Here is a 22,008-nt window from a genome sequence, read left to right as displayed (position 1 = left end):
TTCTTGGCCTCCATAATATTGTGAGATAATCCTTATAATAAATCACCTTCTCCCCTCTCTGTATATTTAAATATGCAGATACAAATGCAGATACAAATGTCGGTATAGATGATACAAACATATATCCTATTGCTTCTGTTTCTCTGCAGAACTCTGACATATTGAGTCTTCAAAACTATGAATATGTGTTGAATTCTGTCGAATGCCTCTTAAGCGTCTATAGATCCCATGATATTTCCTCTCAGATCTATTAATATAATTAAATATATATATATATATATTTTTTTTTATTGGTGTTCAATTTACTAACATACAGAATAACACCCAGTGCCCGTCACCCATTCACTCCCACCCCCCGCCCTCCTCCCCTTCTACCACCCCTAGTTCGTTTCCCAGAGTTAGCAGTCTTTACGTTCTGTCTCCCTTTCTGATATTTCCCACACATTTCTTCTCCCTTCCCTTATTTTCCCTTTCACTATTATTTACATTCCCCAAATGAATGAGAACATATAATGTTTGTCCTTCTCCGACTGACTTACTTCACTCAGCATAATACCCTCCAGTTCCATCCACGTTGAAGCAAATGGTGGGTATTTGTCATTTCTAATAGCCGAGTAATATTCCATTGTATACATAAACCACAGCTTCTTTATCCATTCATCTTTCGTTGGACACCGAGGCTCCTTCCACAGTTTGGCTATCGTGGCCATTGCTGCTAGAAACATCGGGGTGCAGGTGTCCCGGCGTTTCATTGCATTTGTATCTTTGGGGTAAATCCCCAACAGTGCAATTGCTGGGTCGTAGGGCAGGTCTATTTTTAACTGTTTGAGGAACCTCCACACAGTTTTCCAGAGTGGCTGCACCAGTTCACATTCCCACCAACAGTGTAAGAGGGTTCCCTTTTCTCCGCATCCTCTCCAACATTTGTTGTTTCCTGCCTTGTTAATTTTCCCCATTCTCACTGGTGTGAGGTGGTATCTCATTGTAGTTTTGATTTGTATTTCCCTGATGGCAAGTGATGCAGAGCATTTTCTCATATGCATGTTGGCCATGTCTATGTCTTCCTCTGTGAGATTTCTGTTCATGTCTTTTGCCCATTTCATGATTGGATTGTTTGTTTCTTTGGTGTTGAGTTTAATAAGTTCTTTATAGATCTTGGAAACTAGCCCTTTATCTGATATGTCATTTGCAAATATCTTCTCCCATTCTGTAGGTTGTCTTTGAGTTTTGTTGACTGTATCCTTTGCTGTGCAAAAGCTTCTTATCTTGATGAAGTCCCAATAGTTCATTTTTGCTTTTGTTTCTTTTGCCTTCGTGGATGTATCTTGCAAGAAGTTACTATGGCCGAGTTCAAAAAGGGTGTTGCCTGTGTTCTTCTCTAGGATTTTGATGGAATCTTGTCTCACATTTAGATCTTTCATCCATTTTGAGTTTATCTTTGTGTATGGTGAAAGAGAGTGGTCTAGTTTCATTCTTCTGCATGTGGATGTCCAATTTTCCCAGCACCATTTATTGAAGAGACTGTCTTTCTTCCAATGGATAGTCTTTCCTCCTTTATCGAATATTAGTTGCCCATAAAGTTCAGGGTCCACTTCTGGATTCTCTATTCTGTTCCACTGATCTATGTGTCTGTTTTTGTGCCAGTACCACACTGTCTTGATGAAGTCAAACTCTCCCTCTTCGCCGATGACATGATACTCTACATAGAAAACCCAAAAGTCTCCACCCCAAGATTGCTAGAACTCATACAGCAATTCGGTAGCGTGGCAGGATACAAAATCAATGCCCAGAAGTCAGTGGCATTTCTATACACTAACAATGAGACTGAAGAAAGAGAAATTAAGGAGTCAATCCCATTTACAATTGCACCCAAAAGCATAAGATACCTAGGAATAAACCTCACCAAAGAGGTAAAGGATCTATACCCTCAAAACTATAGAACACTTCTGAAAGAAATTGAGGAAGACACAAAGAGATGGAAAAATATTCCATGCTCATGGATTGGCAAAATTAATATTGTGAAAATGTCAATGTTACCCAGGGCAATATACACGTTTAATGCAATCCCTATCAAAATACCATGGACTTTCTTCAGAGAGTTAGAACAAATTATTTTAAGATTTGTGTGGAATCAGAAAAGACCCCGAATAGCCAGGGGAATTTTAAAAAAGAAAACCATATCTGGGGGCATCACAATGCCAGATTTCAGGTTGTAATATAATTAAATATATTAATATACTTCCCAACATAGTACTATTCTTTCATTCCTGGAATAAATTCCATTTTGCTTTAATATGATCTTGCGGGCAGCCCGGGTGGCTCAGCGGTTTAGCATCACCTTCAGCCCAGGGCCTGATCCTGGAGCTAGAGACCCGGGATGGAGTCCCATGTCGGGCTCCCTGCATGGAGCCTGCTTCTCCCCTTGCCTGTGTCTCTGCCTCTCCCTCTCTCTCTCTCTCTCTCTTTCTGTCTCTGTCTCTCATGAATAAATAAATAAAATCTTAAAAAAAAATATATGATCTTGCATTTTGTTGCTGGTATTTCACTTATATTCTTTATATAGATAGATATTCATAAGTAAGATTGTTCTGGAGGATTTTTTAAATTAAGTTTTTCTTCTCTGTATTATACTTATCTCAGAAAAAGAATTTAGAACTTTTCTTTTTCTTATTTTCTAGAAGAACTTGGTACAAAAGTCTTTTTTAGTTTGATAGAATTCTCATATGAAAGCATTTGGATTGAAGCCTTTTGGTGAGAGAGCTCTTTGAAAACTCGCCTATTGAGTCTTTGGAAATTAGTATATTTAGAATTTCTATCTTTACACGGATCCAGGTTTTGTTCGTTTGTTTTGCTTTATTATTTTGTCAATAGCTTTTTTGAAAGTGTAAAATTCAGTGGTTTTAGTAAATTCACAATGGTAAGCAGCCAATACCACTACCTAATCCTAAAACATTTCCGTCACCCCAGAAAGGATCACAGATCTGTTAGTAGTCCCTTCTCATTCCACCTCCTCTCACCTCCTTGGGATTACTAGCTGCTGCCCTTCTCTATGGACTTGCCTACCATGGACATTTCCTGTAAGTGTCATACCACACATGGCCTTCAGTGTCTGGCACCTTTCACTTGGCATGATGCCTCCCGAGCTCACTCACCTTGTAGCATGTGTCAGTACTTCATTCCCCTTTGTGGCTGAAGAATATTCTAGTGTATGGATATACCACATTTTATTTATCCATTCATCAGTGGATAGACACTTGAGTTTCTCTTTTTTTGGCTATTAGGAATAATGCTGCTATGAACACTCATGTGCAAGATTTTGTGTGAACATATTTTTTCATTTCCCTTGGGAATATGCCCAGAAATGAAATTTCTGGGTCATATGGTAACTCTTTGTTTTGCTTAACTTCTTGAGGAACTAAAAAACTGTTTATGAACGTGACTGCACCATTTCACATTCCCACCAGCAGCATATGGGGGTTCTAATTTCTCCACATCCTCACTGGCATTTGTTATTTTACATTAAGAAAATTAGAGTCATCCTAGTGGATCTGAAGTAGTATTTCTTTATGGTTTTGATTTGTATTCTCCTAACAACTAATGATGTTTGGCATATTTTCATGTGCATTTTGGCCATTAAATATGTTCTTTGGAGAAGTGTTTATTCAAATCCATCACCCACTTTTTTTTTTTTTTTTTTGTGTTCAATTTACTAACATACAGAATAACACCCAGTGCCCGTCACCCATTCACTCCCACCCCCCGCCCTCCTCCCCTTCTACCACCCCTAGTTCGTTTCCCAGAGTTAGCAGTCTTTACGTTCTGTCTCCCTTTCTGATATTTCCCACACATTTCTTCCCCCTTCCCTTCTTTTCCCTTTCACTATTATTTATATTCCCCAAATGAATGAGAACATATAATGTTTGTCCTTCTCCGACTGACTTACTTCACTCAGCATAATACCCTCCAGTTCCATCCACGTTGAAGCAAATGGTGGGTATTTGTCATTTCTAATAGCTGAGTAATATTCCATTGTATACATAAACCACATCTTCTTTATCCATTCATCTTTCGTTGGACACCGAGGCTCCTTCCACAGTTTGGCTATCGTGGCCATTGCTGCTAGAAACATCGGGGTGCAGGTGTCCCGGCGTTTCATTGCATTTGTATCTTTGGGGTAAATCCCCAACAGTGCAATTGCTGGGTCGTAGGGCAGGTCTATTTTTAACTGTTTGAGGAACCTTCACACAGTTTTCCAGAGTGGCTGCACCAGTTCACATTCCCACCAACAGTGTAAGAGGGTTCCCTTTTCTCCGCATCCTCTCCAACATTTGTTGTTTCCTGCCTTGTTAATTTTCCCCATTCTCACTGGTGTGAGGTGGTATCTCATTGTAGTTTTGATTTGTCATCACCCACTTTTTAATTGGGTTATTTGTATTTTTTTAAAGATTTTATTTATTTATTCATGAGAGACACACCGAGAGAGGCAGGGACATAGGCAGAGGAAGAAACAGGCTTCCTTCAGGGAGCCTGATGCAGGATTTGATCCTAGGACCCTGGGATCACAACCTGAACCAAAGGCATAGACACTCAACCACTGAGCCACCCAGGCATCCTGGGTTATTTGTATTTTTATTATTGAGTTGTAAGACCTTTTTGTATATCTTGGATGCTGATATAGGATTTACAAATATTCTCTCCCCTTCTGTGGCTGAATTTTTATTTTCTTTTGGGTAAAAAAGAAGTTTTTAATTTTGATTTAGTCCAATGTATCTTTTTCCTCCGGTTACTTATGCTTTAGATGTCATATCTAAGAAACCACTACCTAATCTTTGGTCCCAAAGACTTACACCTATGTTTTCTTCTAGAGTTTTATAGTTTTAGGTCCTATATGTAGGTCTCTTATTTACTTTTGAGATAATTTTTGTATATGGTATGTGGCAGGTGACCAACTTCATTTATTTGCATGGAAATACCCAGCGGTGCTAGCACCATTTGGTGAAAAGACTACTCTTTCTCCATTGAATTTGACTTGCCAACTTTGTTGAAGATCCATTGACTATAATCATAAAGGTTTATTTCCAAACTCTCAACTCTGTTCCACCGATGCACATGTGTGACCTCATATCATTATGTCAGTATCATAGAGCCTTACTGTAGCTTCGTTTAAATTCTGAAATTGGGAAATGTGAATTTGACTGTGTTCTTCCTTCTGAGATTGTGGCTCTTCTAGGTTCCTTGCAATTTCATACAAATTCTAGGATCAGCTTGTTGATTACTGAAAAAAAAATTAAAAGGTAGCTGGGATTTCCACAGGGATTATGTTGAGTCAGTTGATTGATTTGGGGATTATTGCCATCTTAACAATAATAAGTGTTCCAATCCAGGTACACAAGTTTTGACAAATTATATTCTACTAGAACGTTGCCCTTTATAGCTAGATTTTCAAATTTGCTTCTATAGAGTTATATAAACTATTCTCCTGATATTTTTAAATGTCTTGTGCTTTGATTGTTATTTCACCCCCCAGTCATTGGTGCCTATTTTTGTGCTTTCTCAAAAAAAAAAAAAAAAATGCCAGTGACCTTTCCTTTTTTAACCTTTTATTAAAAAAACAGCCTTTCATTTTATTAGTTCCCACTATTTCCCTGTTTCCCAGCGCCATTATGCTTTTATCTTCAATTCCACCCTCCTGCTTTCTCTCAGCTTCCTCTTTTTCCCTAGCTTTTTTAGTTGAATATTCTATTCATTTTCTTATGCTTTTATTTTGCTTGATATAGGCATTCATGAGTTTTGATTTGGTTGTATCTCATGAATTCTAAGGACATTTCCATTTGCACATCTCATTTCCATTATAGTTAGTTACTTTCCAGAACTTTTCAATTTCATTGTCCTAAAATTTCCCTTTCACCAAAGAGTTGTTGTAGTCTCTTAAATTTTTTTCCAGTTTGAGCTCCTGATTTGGATATGGATGAGATTTCCAGAAAAGGGCTGAAAGTGAAAAGAGGGATGGGGGTGAACCTCTGAGGGACATTAATAAGGCCCCAAAAGAAGCCAAGAAGGAAGAATCAGAGATGTTGGCTAAAAACAAAAGGTGATGTCTGAGAAGACAAAGGACCCCAGAGACACAGTTTGAACGGGAATGGGGTTGGGGGTAGAAGTCAAATTACAGGGACACCTGGGTGGCTCAGCGGTTGAATGTCTGCCTTTGGCTCAGGGCATGATCCCGGGGTCTTGGGACTGAGTCCCGCATTAGGGACCTTGCAAGGAGCCTGCTTCTCCCTCTGCCTGTGTCTCTGTCTCTCTCTTCATGTCTCTCATGAATAAATAAAATCTTAAAAAAAAATTTTTTAAGTCAAATTACAAATTGCACATGAAGAATGAACAGAGTGAAGGATCTCAATAAAAGCAAACTCTTATCATGATTCTTAGCTTTGAAGAGAAAGACAATGATAGGGGAAAAAAACGAGGTTTTATTGGGTAGAAGTCCTTTTGTTTTATATGAAAGACATTTATGTAGTGGGATATTTTGGAATGACAATGAAAAAAGCCTTTCCATCCAATTCATGGTACCCTTCCCCCGCAACCAGGGTGGTTAGCACATTCCATGTTCGCCACCTCAGGAAGAGGATAACTAAGCACAGTACAGAGATCAAGGTGTATGCCACGGAAAGCTGACTTGTGATTGAGTGGCAAGGCACTCTTACTATCCATGCCTGCCCCTGTGCAGACTTTCCTGTTTCTGCTTTGCATTAGGCCATGAGTTCAGGAGAAGACCCCCATGAGGTCTTGTTAGGTTGGAGAGCTCTCAGTACCAGCTCTATGCCTTCTGTGGGCAGTCCTAGACCATCTGGGTTATGGGGCAGCTCCGTAAGGCTACCATACACGCTGTTAGTCAACTTTTCCCCCAATCTCTAATTAAGATTCCTTTGAGCAGAGCAAGGGAATTCTTCTTGCCCCATATCCTTGTTTGTACCTGCTCCTGAAAGAATTTGTGCCACCAAAGTCTACAGAAGTCCCTGTTCAAGACTTTGCTTACTTCTGTGTGTGTGGTTTTTTTGAGAAAGTCCCAGGGATTCTAGTATGCACTCAGAACTGGAAACCACTGCTCTAGTCTACATGCCAACCTATCCACCATCCCATAGCTACAGTTTTCTTTCTAAAAGCCCAAATCTGCCACTTCTCTGCACTTAAGGACTTCTACTGCCTACCTAACAAAATCCAGGCCCTACAGGATTCACTGAATGACCCCAACCCACCTTTACATATTCATTTCTAGTAACTCCACAAGTGAGTAACATACCCTCTGCTAATATTATTGGCACTGTATATAGACAAAAGACAATGCTGCACACATTAAAGAATCCAAACACTAAATACATTTTGTTTTCAATGTGTTTTTAACTTAGGAGAGACAAGAAAACTAAGCTCTTACCTAAAAACAAAAATACTTTTAGAGTTGGTGAGCAAAGGAAAGATGGCCAAAATGAGGTGTCAGTGAAAGGCTGGAAACTATTATAAAATGCACTGGTAGCTTTCAGAAAAAAATAGACATTTGAGTATCACTTCTCAGTAATTCAGAAAATGAAACAGAAGAAGGCTACGGGTTAGGAGCTGGTGTAGCTACCATGCCTTTAAATTAACCAGAAGCTGACTTGAATTACAGCACTTGCAGCCTGGCTTCTGGCCTGGTTTCATCACTGCATTATGCAGTGACACTTCCAAACACTTGTTTCAGAATCCCTCAAAGACACAAATAATGAATTCCCATGCTCCTTGGGACCCTGCTAACGTAACCAAATCTCCCTTTCACAGCCACTTGAATAGCATCCAGAACAGTCTCGTCTTTCTCACCTCCCCCAGGGAAAGAACAGATTTAGACATCTGGCCGTACTATCTCTACAGATGAAATGGATGAAGTTTCTGCCACTCCCTCTGTAGAATTTGTAGAACACTGAATTCCATAGCTGCAATAAACTGTGGTCAGGACAGAGGCTCTGGCTCTGTGTATGACACGGAACCACTGGTTACTAACCCCTACTGCCTTCCTCACTTCCCTCAAGGAGATCTGGGGCTATTTCAAACAACTCCCAGACTTTTTAATGCAATCACAAATATATCTGATCTCCATAGCTTGTGATTTGCAGGGTAAGTCAAAGGGAGACATTTTTTGCATCATGCTCAACAGGAGTAGCAAAACAATGATGGCTCTTCCTCTATTCACCATCTGCCCTCCTCAACCAACTACAACCTAGGACATAGCGTGCTAAGATATCTAGGGGCCTCAAACCCTTCCCTGAATTCCCGTGGAGAAAATTCACAGAAAGCTCGATGACACTACCATAAGAGCTCTGCTCCATCATTATTTTATTTTGTTTTTATTTTTATCATATTTTATTTTCTATGTTAAGGAGAACAGGTTGAGGCTGCAGGAACATGAACCTGGAAGCCACAGAGGGTACACACCCAGAGGCCACAGGAATTATATGCCCAGAGGCCCCAGGAAGTACACTCCCTGAGACCACCAATCCTCAGCCTCTGGTTCCTGGTTTTTATAGCCAAAATTCGCACCTGATCTAGACAATAAACACAACAGATAGATATCTATAATCCAGAGTCAACCAAGTAGGTCTCCAAAGCTATCAAATACAGAAAAAGTCTTTATCACACAGCAAATTAAGAGCCTTGAACAGGGTAGTCCAAACCCAAGAATTATTCGTCTGTCACATGCTATTCTATCAGTCAACTCCCATCTGTAAAGCCTAGGATACAGTTCACCGGGCTTTCTGATGCCCTCAAATATACCAGAACTTAGAGCATTTATGCACTTAGGCTAAGAATAAACTGGAAAGCTACATCCATTCTGGACTCCTGAATGCTACTGAAAAGTCATTAAAATGAACTTCCTCATGGGCTTGATCCCATCCAAAGGGAACAGTACCAGACTATGAACGTATGCAACCATTTGAGTAAAAAAAAGGGGAGGGGGACATAAGAAAATAATATGTATGCATGCATAGGATATTTCTGGAAAGATTCCTAGAAATTAGTACTTTAATTGCTAGTCCTTTGGAGGGGTCCCGGATGGCTGGTGAAAGGGAGTTAAGACTTTTCTCTGCACTTTGTTCTCTTTGAATGTAAATACATTATTTATGTAAAAAGTGAATTTTTTAAAGATTTATTTATTTATTTTGATAAAGAAAGAGAGAATAAGCAAGTGGGGCCGAAGGGCAGAGGGAGAGAGAGAATCCCAAAGCAGACTCCCTACTGATCACAGAGCCCCATGTGGGGCTTGATCCTAGGACCTTGAAATCATGACCTGAGCCAAAATTAAGAGTCAACCACTCAACTGACTGAGCCACCTAGATACTCCTAAAAAAAAATGTATTTTTAATTTTAATCTCCTTTTCTGAATTCCCTTCATATCCTGTCACCAAGGTCCACTATTTACTCTCAATTCTTTCTTCCCCCTTAACATCTTTGACCAACTCTTCTTCCTGTCACAGTGAGTGTACGGGTTCCTTAGTCTGTTCAGCCTGCTATAACAAAATACCATCAACTGGGTGCTTATAAATGACTAACATTTATTTCTTGTAGTTCTAGAGGCTGGGAAGTCCAAGGTCCTGGTGCAGGCAGATTTGGTGTGGTGAGAACCGATTCCCTAGATAACGTCTTTTTACTGTAACCTCACTTGGCAGAGGGACAGGCTAGCTCCCTGGTCTCTTTTTTAAGGATGCTAATCCAACCTGCAAAGGCTCCACCCTTATGACTTAAACATCTCTCAAAGGCCACACCTCCTAATACTATCCACACATGAAATTGTGGAGGGGGGGTAAACACAAAGATTCAGACCATAGCAGTTTCTTATTCATCCCAACACACCCCACCATTCTACTATCAGAACTTAATTATGTAGATTGAGACGCCCTATCTCCCAATAAGAAACATCTTCCTCTTCAGAAAAGGTTAGAGAAAAGATGTTGAGCTTACAGGATTGAATAATTACACAGTAATAATTTTAGCCCTGAAATAATAGTAGCATCATATTAAAAACAATCCAAATGGCCAAAATTAGGAGCTATGTTAAATTATGGTATAGTTATACATTGTAAGGTGTTCACCATGCTGCCATTAACAATGATATAAACTTAAATAAGATATTATTCAAGTACAAAGTATTTGAATATAAAGCAAACATTTTAAACACTAAAGAACTTGCAAAAATAAGAGCCCTCTGAAAAAAAATTAACAAGAGAATCCAGACTACAGATATAAATCAAAGAATACCAGAATGGAGAGGAATGATGGTCAGCAGTAGTTTCATTCAAATATAGAGAAAATAAGGGATCCCTGGGTGGCGCAGCGGTTTGGCGCCTGCCTTTGGCCCAGGGCGCGATCCTGGAGACCCGGGATTGAATCCCGCGTCGGGCTCCCGGTGCATGGAGCCTGCTTCTCCCTCTGCCTATGTCTCTGCCTCTCTCCCTCTCTCTGTGACTATCACAAATAAATAAAAATTTAAAAAAAAACAAATATAGAGAAAATAGACTAAAAGATTTTGTTAATACTAAACAAAGTATGACTATTCTATTTTACACTTGTCAGTGTAAAAATAGTAATACACCTCAGATAAATCAAGGGATTGAGGGGGAAAAAATGGAAGGAATTTTAAAAGTGCTAACATCAGCATCCTCCACAGGAGGGAGTCAACTGACACTTTTTATATTTGAAATAAGTTTTTTTTTTTTAAGACCACACACGGTACCGGGCGCCTGGGAGGCTCAGTCAGTTGAACGTCTGACTCTTGATTTTAGCTCAAGTCATGATCTCAGTCTCATGAGATCAAGCCCCGAGTCAGGCTCCACGATCAGTGAGGTGTCTGCTTGTCCCTCTCCCTCTGCTCCTACCCCTTTCTATCTCTCTCTCTAAAATAAAAAAATAAAAGACGAAAGAATACACAGTGACTACAACCTCTTAATGTTTTCCTCATTATCTTCTCTGAATTTAAAATAATGTCTCTCATGATCAAGAAACATTTGATATTCTATAATTTCTTCAATTTAGATTTATTTTTTCTTTTATTAATTCAAGTAAAATTAAATTAGTATTTTTTGTTTTTTTTTAAGTATGGTTATTGTGATCTTATTTTTGTAGGATAATCTCTTCCTTCAATGCATTTAGTAAATGTATATATACAGGGCACCTACTATGCATCAAACACAGTTCTAGGTCCTAAAATACAGCAGTGAGCAAAACAGACAGAAGGTTCTGTCCTCATGGAGATTATATTCTAGATCTTTTTCTTTCATAGGTTTTCTTTTTCCTTTCTTCCCATTTCTCCTGCCTCCTTTCTTATTAACTCCCCACCCTTCTAACCAGGGATCTTATTACATGTGAGCAAAAAGACATCTAGACCTACACTTGTCTAACATTAACAACTGTTATTTCAGGAGGTAGGATTTGGGATGACTTTTTAAACCTTAAGTGATTATTTAATCACAGTTCTCAAAAGGGCCATTATAAGCAAACCAATTTTTTTAAAGATTGATTGATTGATTGATTGATTGATTGATTTGAGAGAGAGACATGTCTCTCGGGAGACAAGGAGACTTCCCACTGAGCAGGGAGCCTGAGGCGTGGCTCCCTTCCAGGACCCTGAGACCATGACCTGGGCCAAAATCAAGAGTTGGACACTCAACACACTCAACCAACTGAGCCACCCAGGTGCTCCATAAGCAAACAAACTTTTTACAAGGCAATTAGAAAGTGAGATGGCGAAAAGACAAGGTATAAACCACTCTTGAAAAAATATTTTTAGTGTAATTGTGAAATATTACAGAAAAAGTACAGGAAAAATGTAACTGCCATGTATCCAATACCAAGATTTAACTGGTTAACCTTTTGCTTCCGATTTTTTCCCTCACAATAAAATATGGCAGAAAACAGCTAAAGTCCCACTCTCCATCCCTTCCCCTTCTGTCTTCAGATGCAACCACTATTCTGCGGATATTATTTATCATTCTCATGCATGTCATTGTATTTATAAACAACAGATACTATTACTTTGTATTTACATATATTGTAAACATATATATTACACATATATCAGAATGTTTGCTTCCTTATGTAATTTTTTTAAGGTTTTATTTATTTATTCATGAGAGAGGCAGAGACACAGGCAGAGGGAGAAGCAGACTCCCTGCGGGAAGCCTGATACAGGACTCGATTCCAGGACCCTGGGATCATGACCTGAGCCAAAGGCAGACCTCAACCACTGAGCCACCCAGGCATCCCCCTTTTGTAATTTTTTTTCTGTTCTTGAACTTTTTAACTCAACATTGCTCTTGAAACTTATCCAAGTTATTCTCTCATCTAATTCATCATTCATTTCACTCTTGTATGAATGTACCTCAGTTTTTACAATTAATTCCCTATCAAGGGTTCTATGGGTCCAATAATCCCATTCCTCTTTTATACTGTTTTTCCATCACACAAATACAGGCCCATTGACCTGTGCAGTTTTTCAAAAGTTGAGTCTCAAGCTTTCTCAGGTAGTAACTACTTAGGGAAACCATCCATGTAATCTTTCTATATTGCTCACTCTTTTTACTACCTGATTAAATGTATTGTGAAATGTATTAACTTATCTTCAAACATAGCATTGAATCTGAAGAGGTAGAAATAATATTTATGGTACCTCCAAGTCTTCTTCAGAAGAGTGGTCCCTAATCCATTACAAAAAGGTTATTATTACCTACTTCTTATTGAATTTTAGACAAGACCTAATACACTCCAAGCTCCTCCCAAATGCTGAAGAAACTCAAGTCTTCTTGTCAGTGTAAAAGATGAACAGTGGGTGCTGTCTGTCTCAGAGACTTATGCTGAGTTGAAATGGAAGCACTGAAAAAAGAGACTCACTGCATTAGCAGGACACCTAGTGCTGCTGGACTGCACAAAGTTTACCCAAAGACTAAGAAAACAACAAGAAAGTATTAAGAAAAATCTCTTATAGAAGAGGCAAGAATAAAGTAAACACTGAATAGTCTAGGATACCCATAATGTCACTCTGCAAAAGCACTGAAACAGAAATGGCACAGATGGGTATAAAAGGGGACCACTAGCACTTTTATTCAAGGATTGGATCCTAAATCACCTTGGCATGCCATATTTTTGAGGATCAATCCATTGCGAAATTGATTTAATTAGAGTGTTATAAACATATATAATTTCATCTGACCTTACATACTTTTTAAACTTCATTTATATTTTTTCATTTGCTGCTCTTAACATTCCTGTGATGCAGGTATGAGGAAAATGAATAAAAAGAGGGTGGCACATAAAAATCCAATGACAGTAATCAAAACAGTATAGTACTAGCACAAAAACAAACACATACATCAATACAATAGGATAGAGAGGCAAGAATATGCAATGGAGGAAAAAACAGTCTTTTCAGTAAATTGCATTGGGTAAATTAGACAGCTACATGCAAAAAAGATGAAACTGGACCACTTTCTTACACCATACTTAAGAAAAATCCCCTCAAAATGGACTAGACCTAAATGTAAGATCTGAAACCATAAAACTCCCAAAAGAAAAAACAGGCTGTAATCTCTTGGACATTGCCCTTAGCAACATTTTTGTAAAGATGTTTCTTCTGGTAAGGGAAACAAAAGCAAAAATAAACTATTGGAACTACACCAAAATAAAAAGCTATTACACAGTGAAGGAAACCATTAACAAAATAGAAAGGCAACCTATCGAATGGCAGAAGATATTTGGGAATGACATATCCAACAAGGGATTAATATCCAAAATCCAAAATAGTTTATACAATGAAACACCCAAAAACTCCCAGATAATCGAATTAAAATGGGCAGAGGACCTGACTAGACATTCTTCCCCAAAGGCATACAGATGGTCAACAGGCACATGAAAAGGTGCTTAGGGAAATACAAATCAAAACCACAATGAGATACCAACTCACACCAATCAAAATGGCTAATTTTAATGAGACGAAAAATAGTAAGTGTTGGCAAAGAAGTGGAGAAATAGGAACCCTCATGCAGTGTTGGTAGGAATGTAAATTGATGCAACCCCTGTAGAAAACAGTAATGGAGACCCTTAAAAACTTAAAAATAGAAACACCATATGTTCCAGCAATTTCACTACTGGGTATTTATCCAAAGAAAACAAAACACTAATTCAAAAATATATATGCACCCCCATATTTACTGTAGCATTTTTTATAACAATCCAAGTGTCCATCAATAAATGAATGGATAGAGAAGATGTGATATACACATACATACACACACACACACACACACACATGCACACTGGAACATTTCTTAGCCATAAAAAAGAATGAAATCTTGCCCTTTGCAACAACATGGATAGACCTAGAGGGTATTAGGCTCAGTGAGATGAGTCAGACAGAGAAAGACATATACTATATGATTTCACTTATATATGGAATCTAAAAAGCAAACCAAATGAACAAACAGAAACCAAATAGACTCTTAAATACAGAGAACGAATTGGTGGTTGCCAGATAGGAGGTGGGAGGAAGGGTGTATGCATAGGTAAAGGAGATTAAGAGGTATGAACTTCTAGTTATAAAATAACAAATGAAAATTACAGCATACAGAATTTAGTCATTAATATTGTAATAATGTAAAAAAAATCAATGATAGAACCAGCAATTGACTCTGCTGACTTCTAGTACACTTTGATTCTGTTAGAGTCAAAGATGAAAGAACATATATTACAAAAAACTAGATTGGTTTCTGATTCAGATTTGAGTGACATTCAAATTAAATTTAGCAGCTACATAGAAATTAATTCACTTCTTTACCTTAGAGACATTCCTTGTGGAATGTCTTTTACCATACTGGTTTTATCCAGGCTAACTTAAATTTTTTCTATTAAAGCTACTCTGATGACTTTTGTTTGTTTCCAAAAATCAAACCCATACTCAAATGGTGTATAATTTAACCATTTTTTTTTAAGTTTCTGAACACCAGAAGGTAAAAGCAGCCAAAAGACAAATGGCATACATTTCACACACTATGGTTAAGATCTTTAATATATATAAGGATAAATAATTCCACAAAAAATGGGAAAAGCCATGAAATGCCAGTTCAAACAAAAGGAAATACAAATAACTTTCAGACATAAAGATGTCCATTATTAGAGAAATGAAAATTTCTGAGTTTCTAATTTTCACGTATCACATTAGCAAAAATCCTCAAGTTTGGAATTAACTTTGTTTGAGAGAGAGTAGGAAAACAGGCACACTCATAAAATGAAATGAGAGAACACATTGTCAATATAGCAACCTCTAGAAAAATATCCATGCACTTTGATATAAATCCAAGAATTTATCCTAAAGAAAAATTCTCACTTTTGCAAAATAACACGCATAATGAGATATTCTCAGCAACATGCACTCGTATAACAAGAGCCTGGAAACAACCTAAATACCCATCAAAAGGAGATTAATTCAGTATATTATGTTTCACTCATACAATGAAATGAAGAAGCTCTTATGTACTAATAAAGAATAATCACTGAGTTATGATAAGTGAAAAAAGCAAAGTGCAGAAGAGTTTAGTCTCTCACCACTTAGGTTAAAAATATACCCACATTCTATAAAATCAAAAAAACAAACAATATAATTTTTAAATGGGCAAAGGGCTTAAACAATAAGATGTACATATGCAAATATGCTCAACATCATTACCCATTAGGCAAATGCAAATCAAAACCACAACAAGATACCACTTTATACCCATTAGGATAAAATGAAAAACAGAGAATAACAAGTGTTGACAAGGACATGGAGAAATTGGAATCCTTGTGCTTTGCTGGTAAAAGTGTAAAATGATGCAGCTCCTGTGGGAAACAGTATGGTGGTTTCTTAAAAAATTAAACATAGAATTACTATATGATCTAGCAATTCTACTGCTGGGTATACATCTGAAAGAACTGAAAACAGGGACCTGAACAAATATTTGTGCACCAATGTTCACAGCAATATTGTTCAAAAAGCCAAAAGGTGGTAACAACCCAAATGTCCATGAACAGAGGGATGGAAAAACAAAATGTGCCATATACATACAGTAGAGTATTATTCAGCCTTAAAAAGGAATGAAATTCTGACACATGTCAGAACGTGGATGAACCTCAAAGACATTACACTAAAAGGAATATACCAGACACAAAAGGGTAAATGTTGTATGATGTCATTTATATGAGGTACCTGGAGTAGTCAAACTCATAGAGACAGGAAGTAGAATAGTGGTTACCAGGAACATGGAAGGGAGGGAATGGGGAGTTATTGTACAGCGTTGGGGTACTTGGGTGGCTCAGTTGGTTAAGCTTCTGGCTCTTGGTTTCAACTCAGGTCATGATCTCACGGTCCTGGGATCGAGCCCTGCATTGGACTCCCTGCTCAGTGGGGAGTCTGCTTCTCTCTTTCCTTCTGCCCCTCCCCGCTGCTTGTGCTTTCTGTCTATTAAATAAATACATATTTTAAAAAAAGATGTACCCATGACTACTTTTTGTACCTTTAGAATCTTATCGCATGTCTATGAATGATCTATTCAAAAACTTGATTTTCAATCAGCCTTATTGATTGAAATCTCAACACAGAGCAGGAAAATGTATGTAAGTCAAAATATATTACATTCTAGGTTTTATATGAAGCAAAATTAAAATTCCCACAATTAATGTTATTAAAAACCTGCCTAAATGTTTTTCAAGGTGCTAGCTTTCAAAAACTAACAAGGAAAATGCACTATCTCAAGATTTAAAAGATCAAAACAGAATGTATAGAAATATATAAAAAATTCCTAGGAGAGGTTTGTTAAGTATAATTGCTAATCCAGAATAAATAGAGGAAAACAATTCTAAATTATTTACTTCAAGAATATAAAATGTACTACTACTACTACTACTACTACTACCACCTAATATTGTTCTAAGTTTTAAATCCCAAGCTAGTTTGTTCTGAGCTAATATTGTCCTAAGAGCTTTAAAAATGTCCACTGACAACAGAGGTTCTCATATTTTTGGGTTTCAGAACTCTTTTTGCATTCTTAAAAATGATAGAGATCCTCAGAAAGCTTTTCCTTATGTGAGTTGTATTTATCTATATTTATCGTATTAGAAATTAAACCTCAAAAAATTTTAAAATACTTAGAAATCTTTTTAAAATATTTTAAAACTTTCATTCAGAAATAACCATAAATAAAGCCGTAAAAATGTAGGTAGGGATCCCTGGGTGGCGCAGCGGTTTGGCGCCTGCCTTTGGCTCAGGGCGCGATCCTGGAGACCTGGGATCGAATCCCATGTCGGGCTCCCGGTGCATGGAGCCTGCTTCTCCCTCTGCCTGTGTCTCTGCCTCTCTCTCTCTGTGTGTGTGACTATCATAAATAAATAAAATTTTTAAAAATGTAGGTAAATAACATAATTTTATGAAAAATAATTACATTTTCCAAACAAGAACAAATTTAATTAGAAGAATGGCACCATTCTATATGTTTGCAAATCTCTGTAATGTCTGGCCTAACAGAAAATAGCTAGATTCTCATATCTGATTCTGCATCCAATCTGTCACAATATCACACATCATGTAGCTTTTCAGAAACTCCAATATATACACTTGTGAAAAAATGAGAATGAAAATAGCAAATACTGCCTTAGATTTATTATAAAAATAGTTTTGACTTCCCAGACCCCTTAAAGAGTCCTTCCTATGAGGTGAAGGCGAAAAATAAATTACTCGACCAAGTCAAGAGTGGAGCCCAGGACCTCAAGGTTGCCTGTTGGAGCCAGGGGGAAGGCAGCAGGGACCCATTTCATGATGTTTTCCATAGTGGTACAGTTTCAAATTCGACCTTTCAAATTGTGCAGAGGTAGGGAGGAGAGAGCAACCACCACAAAACTCATATGTAAGGGGGCCCTAGTCTGTCCTACAAGGAAAACGGTGCCATTACCTACAGGGTAGGGGAGACACCGCCAAATGTGCTGGGAGCACCTCCAGGAACAGCTCTCTCCTGCCCAAACCAAGCCATTATCTGTCCTAGACTCTCACTCTGTCCAATGCTTCTCTACGCCACTCTTTACATAGAATTCTGCCCTCAATTTTTTTTCCAGTTTTATTGAGAAAAACATTGACATGTATCAATGGAGTGTAAGTTTAAGGTGTACAGCATGACGGTATGATTTATGTATGTTAGGACATGATGACCATAATAGGTTCAACTAACACCCATCTTCCTATACAGACACAAGAAAAGAAAGAAAGAAAGAAGAAAGAAAGAAAGAAAGAAAGAAAGAAAGAAAGAAAGAAAGAAAGAAAGAGAAGGAAGGAAAGAAAGAAAGAAAAGAAAGAAGAAAGAAAGAAAGAAAGAAAGAAAGAAAGAAAGAAAGAAAGAAGGAAGGAAGGAAGGAAAAGAAAAGAAAGAAAAGAAAAGAAAAGAAAAGAAAAGAAAAGAAAAGAAAGAAAGAAAAGAAAGAAAAGAAAAGAAAAGAAAAGAAAAGAAAAGAGATCTTGTGATGAGAACTCTTATGGTTTACTCTTACAGCTTCCCTATAAATCATACAGCAGTGTTAGCTACAGTCATCATGTTGTATGTTACATCCCTAGTACTCACTCACCTTGTAACTAGAAGTTTGTACTTTTAATGAGTTTCCTTCAATCCCCCCCCCACTATCCTCCATGCCCAGTAACCACAAGTCTGATCTCTTTTTCTGAGTTTTTTTGTTTGTTTGTATTTATATTCCACAAATACATGAAATCATATGCTACTTGTCTTTCTCTGGCTTATTTCACTTTGCATAATTCCCTCAGGATTCAACCATGTTGTCACAAATGGCAGGATTTCCTCATTTTTATGGCTGAATAATACTCCATTACATATATACCACAACTTCTTTATCCATTCATCCATCAGTGAACACGTACGTTGTTTCCATGTCTTGTTTTTTTCTAGTTAAAATTTTTTCAATTAAGTAAAATATTTAAAAAGAAGAGTAATAAAGAGCCTAATTCTATCAGATAGTTTATTTCACACAGCAATTAGTATTAGACTGATCTAGCATAAGACTCAAAGGTAAAGCAACGGATCAGAATAAATTAGATCAGCCCAAATTAGATTCAATTATAGAAAATGCAGTATATTACAAACTAGGTGTGACAATTCATGATGCCAATAAAATAAATTGTTTGGCAATTTGGGAAGGGAAAAAGTCTATATTTAGACCTTCACTTTTAATCATGTGCCAAAATAAATTCTAGCTAGATTAACTGTTTTTACAAAGAAAGAGCTGGCCGAGGCTGGGTAAGACAGGACCAGATCTCATTCATCACCGCATTTGTTCCTGGGGCCTGTCTGGGGCTGCTGCATAGCTGCCCAAACAGAAGGAACCACTCTGAGCTCCAACTCTGTTGCTAGCCCTTTGTGCCTTCTTCTTGGGCAGTCATTTTGCTTCTCTGTCATATAAAGAGTAAATGGTAATGATGCCACTGCATGAGAACACTCATTATAAACTTTAGAGTGCTGTACAAACTAACAGAAGGAACAAAGATTAGAAAGCTACATCCATCCCTGTTGCTACTATTTGAATATGCATAGCATTGATATTTTAGTGTGAAAAATAATTCCAATTTTCTTGGTAACCCTCTTTATATAATAAAGTAGACAATCTAGGTTGTAAAAATATACACTTTCCCTTGGGGCCTCAGTAAAATTTTTAAATTTTGAATGGGAAAAAGATGCATCCCCATAAGCAAGTCTTTTTTTCCTGAATTAGCCCTTTTACCAAAAAAAGATCTGGCATCATGTTCTCAGAGATTTGGGAGGTTTTCTTTTCACTGCTTCTGTCAGGAGGCCCAAAGGCAGGAGATTAAGCAGGCAATGGAGCACAGCTAAAGACTTAGAATTTTAAAACCCAGATATGACCTTGAGCAAACTATTTCCCTTTTCTTTGTCTCCAGAAACTGGAGATGCCAACTCTTACCACACAAATACAAAGGGTAAGATGAGGTCGTGTCCATGAGGCCCCTGCACCCAACCACAGTTGGTTTGTCAGCCAGCATGCCTTGAGTAAATACCGGTTTCTCTTCTCTACTCTCGTTGTCTCTCACAAAGCTCTCCTGGTCTCCTCTGGCTTTCCCTGACCTCCCTAACAATCCTTCTCTCCCATACTCCCAGGAGAACCCTGCAGCTTCAGCCAGGGGTCTGGGGGAAAGGCCATTCAGGAATTTGGTCAGAGATTTGGTCATGCATATTGCATGCTCCCCACCCCATCCCAAACCCTATCACTGCCAACACCACCCTACCTGCTCATTTTCCTCCTAGGATACTCACAATCAAGGGTCACTCACTCAAGCCTGCAACGTGCCCCAAGCCCCTGGAGCCCTGGCAGGGCTGCAGCCCAGCATGTGGCCCGCACACTTCCTTGGCAATAGCTGAGCCAAGGCACACACGAGGTGACTGGAGGAGGGGGGGGCGGTTCTGAACGTAATTTCCAACCTTATCCCTTGCTGTGAGGCCCATAAACATGGATGAGGTGGAAAACAAAACTTCATAAGGTGCTGCTATAGAGTAATGAATTGGCCTGCATCCCTCAGTACCCTCTCCTACAATTATACCTTGTGCCTGCAGGTATAAAAAACTAAATGATACATATAGTGACAATCTGTCCCAAATAAAATACAATTGGTATAGTGCTCCTCCAGCTTGGCTCAAGTGTAGCACTTGGGCTCTTGACAAGTATCCGCCTATAAGCGTCAAGCAGTTTCTTTCCAATTCTGCTTTTGTCACTGCCCACAGCTTTGCTGGCCTCTGGGTACTAGATTCTGAGTTTTGAGACAGTAAGTCCACTAAATGTTCCTCATTTAGCCTGGTCTCCTGGAAGAAGAGTTTCATGGCTTCTCCGTGATGGATGGGGCATGGATCCTACAACTTCTATTGTCCTCCTGGATAGTCTCTTCTGCGTTTTTCTTTTTCTCTCTAGTCTCAAACTATTCTGTGTCCTTTGTTCCATTCCTGATCTACCAGTATTGATGTCTCTCTCTCATCTGTTTATGTTCTTTCATTTGGGTTCTTTTTGTTCTTTTACTTCAGAGTGTATCATCATTTAAGCATTATTAATCTTTCTAAGTCATGGCTTGATAATATATACTTACTCATTTTATTTTATTTTTTAAAGATTTATTGATTTACTTGGGAGAGAGAGCACAAGCGAGAAGGGCAGAGGGAGGAGAGAATCCCAAGCAGACTCCACACTGACTGCAGAGCCCAACACAAGGTTCAATCTCACAACCCTGAGATCACAACCTGAGCCAAAACCAAGAGTTCAAGGCTTCACTGATTATACCACCCAGGCATCCCGTACATATTTATTTTAAAAGCAAATCATGGGAATGCCTGGGTGGCTCAGCGGCTGAGCATCTGCCTTCAGCTCAGGGCCTGATCCCAGGACCCGGGATCAAGTCCTGATTTGGGCTCCCTGAGAGGACACTGCTTCTCCCTCTGCCTATGTCTCTGCCTCTCTCTTTCTCTGTCTCTCATGAATAAATAAATCTTTAAAAAATAAAATAAAATAAAAATAAAAGCAAATTCTGCTCATTCACTCAACAATTATTTATTGAGCACCAACTATATATCTAGCTACAGTAGAGCTCACCTACCCCACAGAATTTAGAGTCTGAAGGTTGAAATAGGCAATGTGGATACTCCTTTCACCAGACTATAAAGAATAAAAAACAGTATTGATGAAGCGTTAGTTAGTGAAGACCTTTTACAGAGCACAGGAAAATAAAACATTTAAATAGCACAGTAAGGGGCACCTGGGTGGTTCAGTGGGTTAAGTGTCCAGCTCTTGATTTCAGCTCAGGTCATGATCTCATGGGTCCAGAGATCCAGCCCCATTTCAGGCACCACACTCAAGCAGGAAGTCTTCTTGAAGGTTCTCTCCCTCTGCTCCTCCTCCCACTCACAT

At 38.3% G+C, this 22,008-nt stretch overlaps 1 protein-coding gene across 10 annotated transcripts in view; it reads right to left on the bottom strand.

Annotated features, from left to right (window-relative positions):
• The window catches only part of EFCAB2 (EF-hand calcium binding domain 2), a 122,747-nt gene that overhangs the window by 34,728 nt on the left and 66,011 nt on the right, over positions 1–22,008 (bottom strand). For 3 of the 10 annotated variants that reach the window (XM_025430603.3, XM_025430607.3, XM_025430604.3), the window contains one exon: positions 21,698–21,756. The exons of the other annotated variants lie outside the window; for them this stretch is intronic. In XM_025430603.3, the coding sequence (XP_025286388.1) occupies positions 21,698–21,756 (59 nt within the window). The remainder of the gene's footprint in view (positions 1–21,697; positions 21,757–22,008) is intronic. 10 annotated transcript variants of the gene reach the window in all.

This window comes from Canis lupus, chromosome 7 (genome assembly GCF_003254725.2).
Source record: "Canis lupus dingo isolate Sandy chromosome 7, ASM325472v2, whole genome shotgun sequence".
Taxonomy (NCBI): Eukaryota; Metazoa; Chordata; class Mammalia; order Carnivora; family Canidae; genus Canis; species Canis lupus.
The sequence above is the reverse complement of the archived record's forward strand: the minus strand, read 5'-3'. Positions and strand labels throughout refer to the sequence as shown.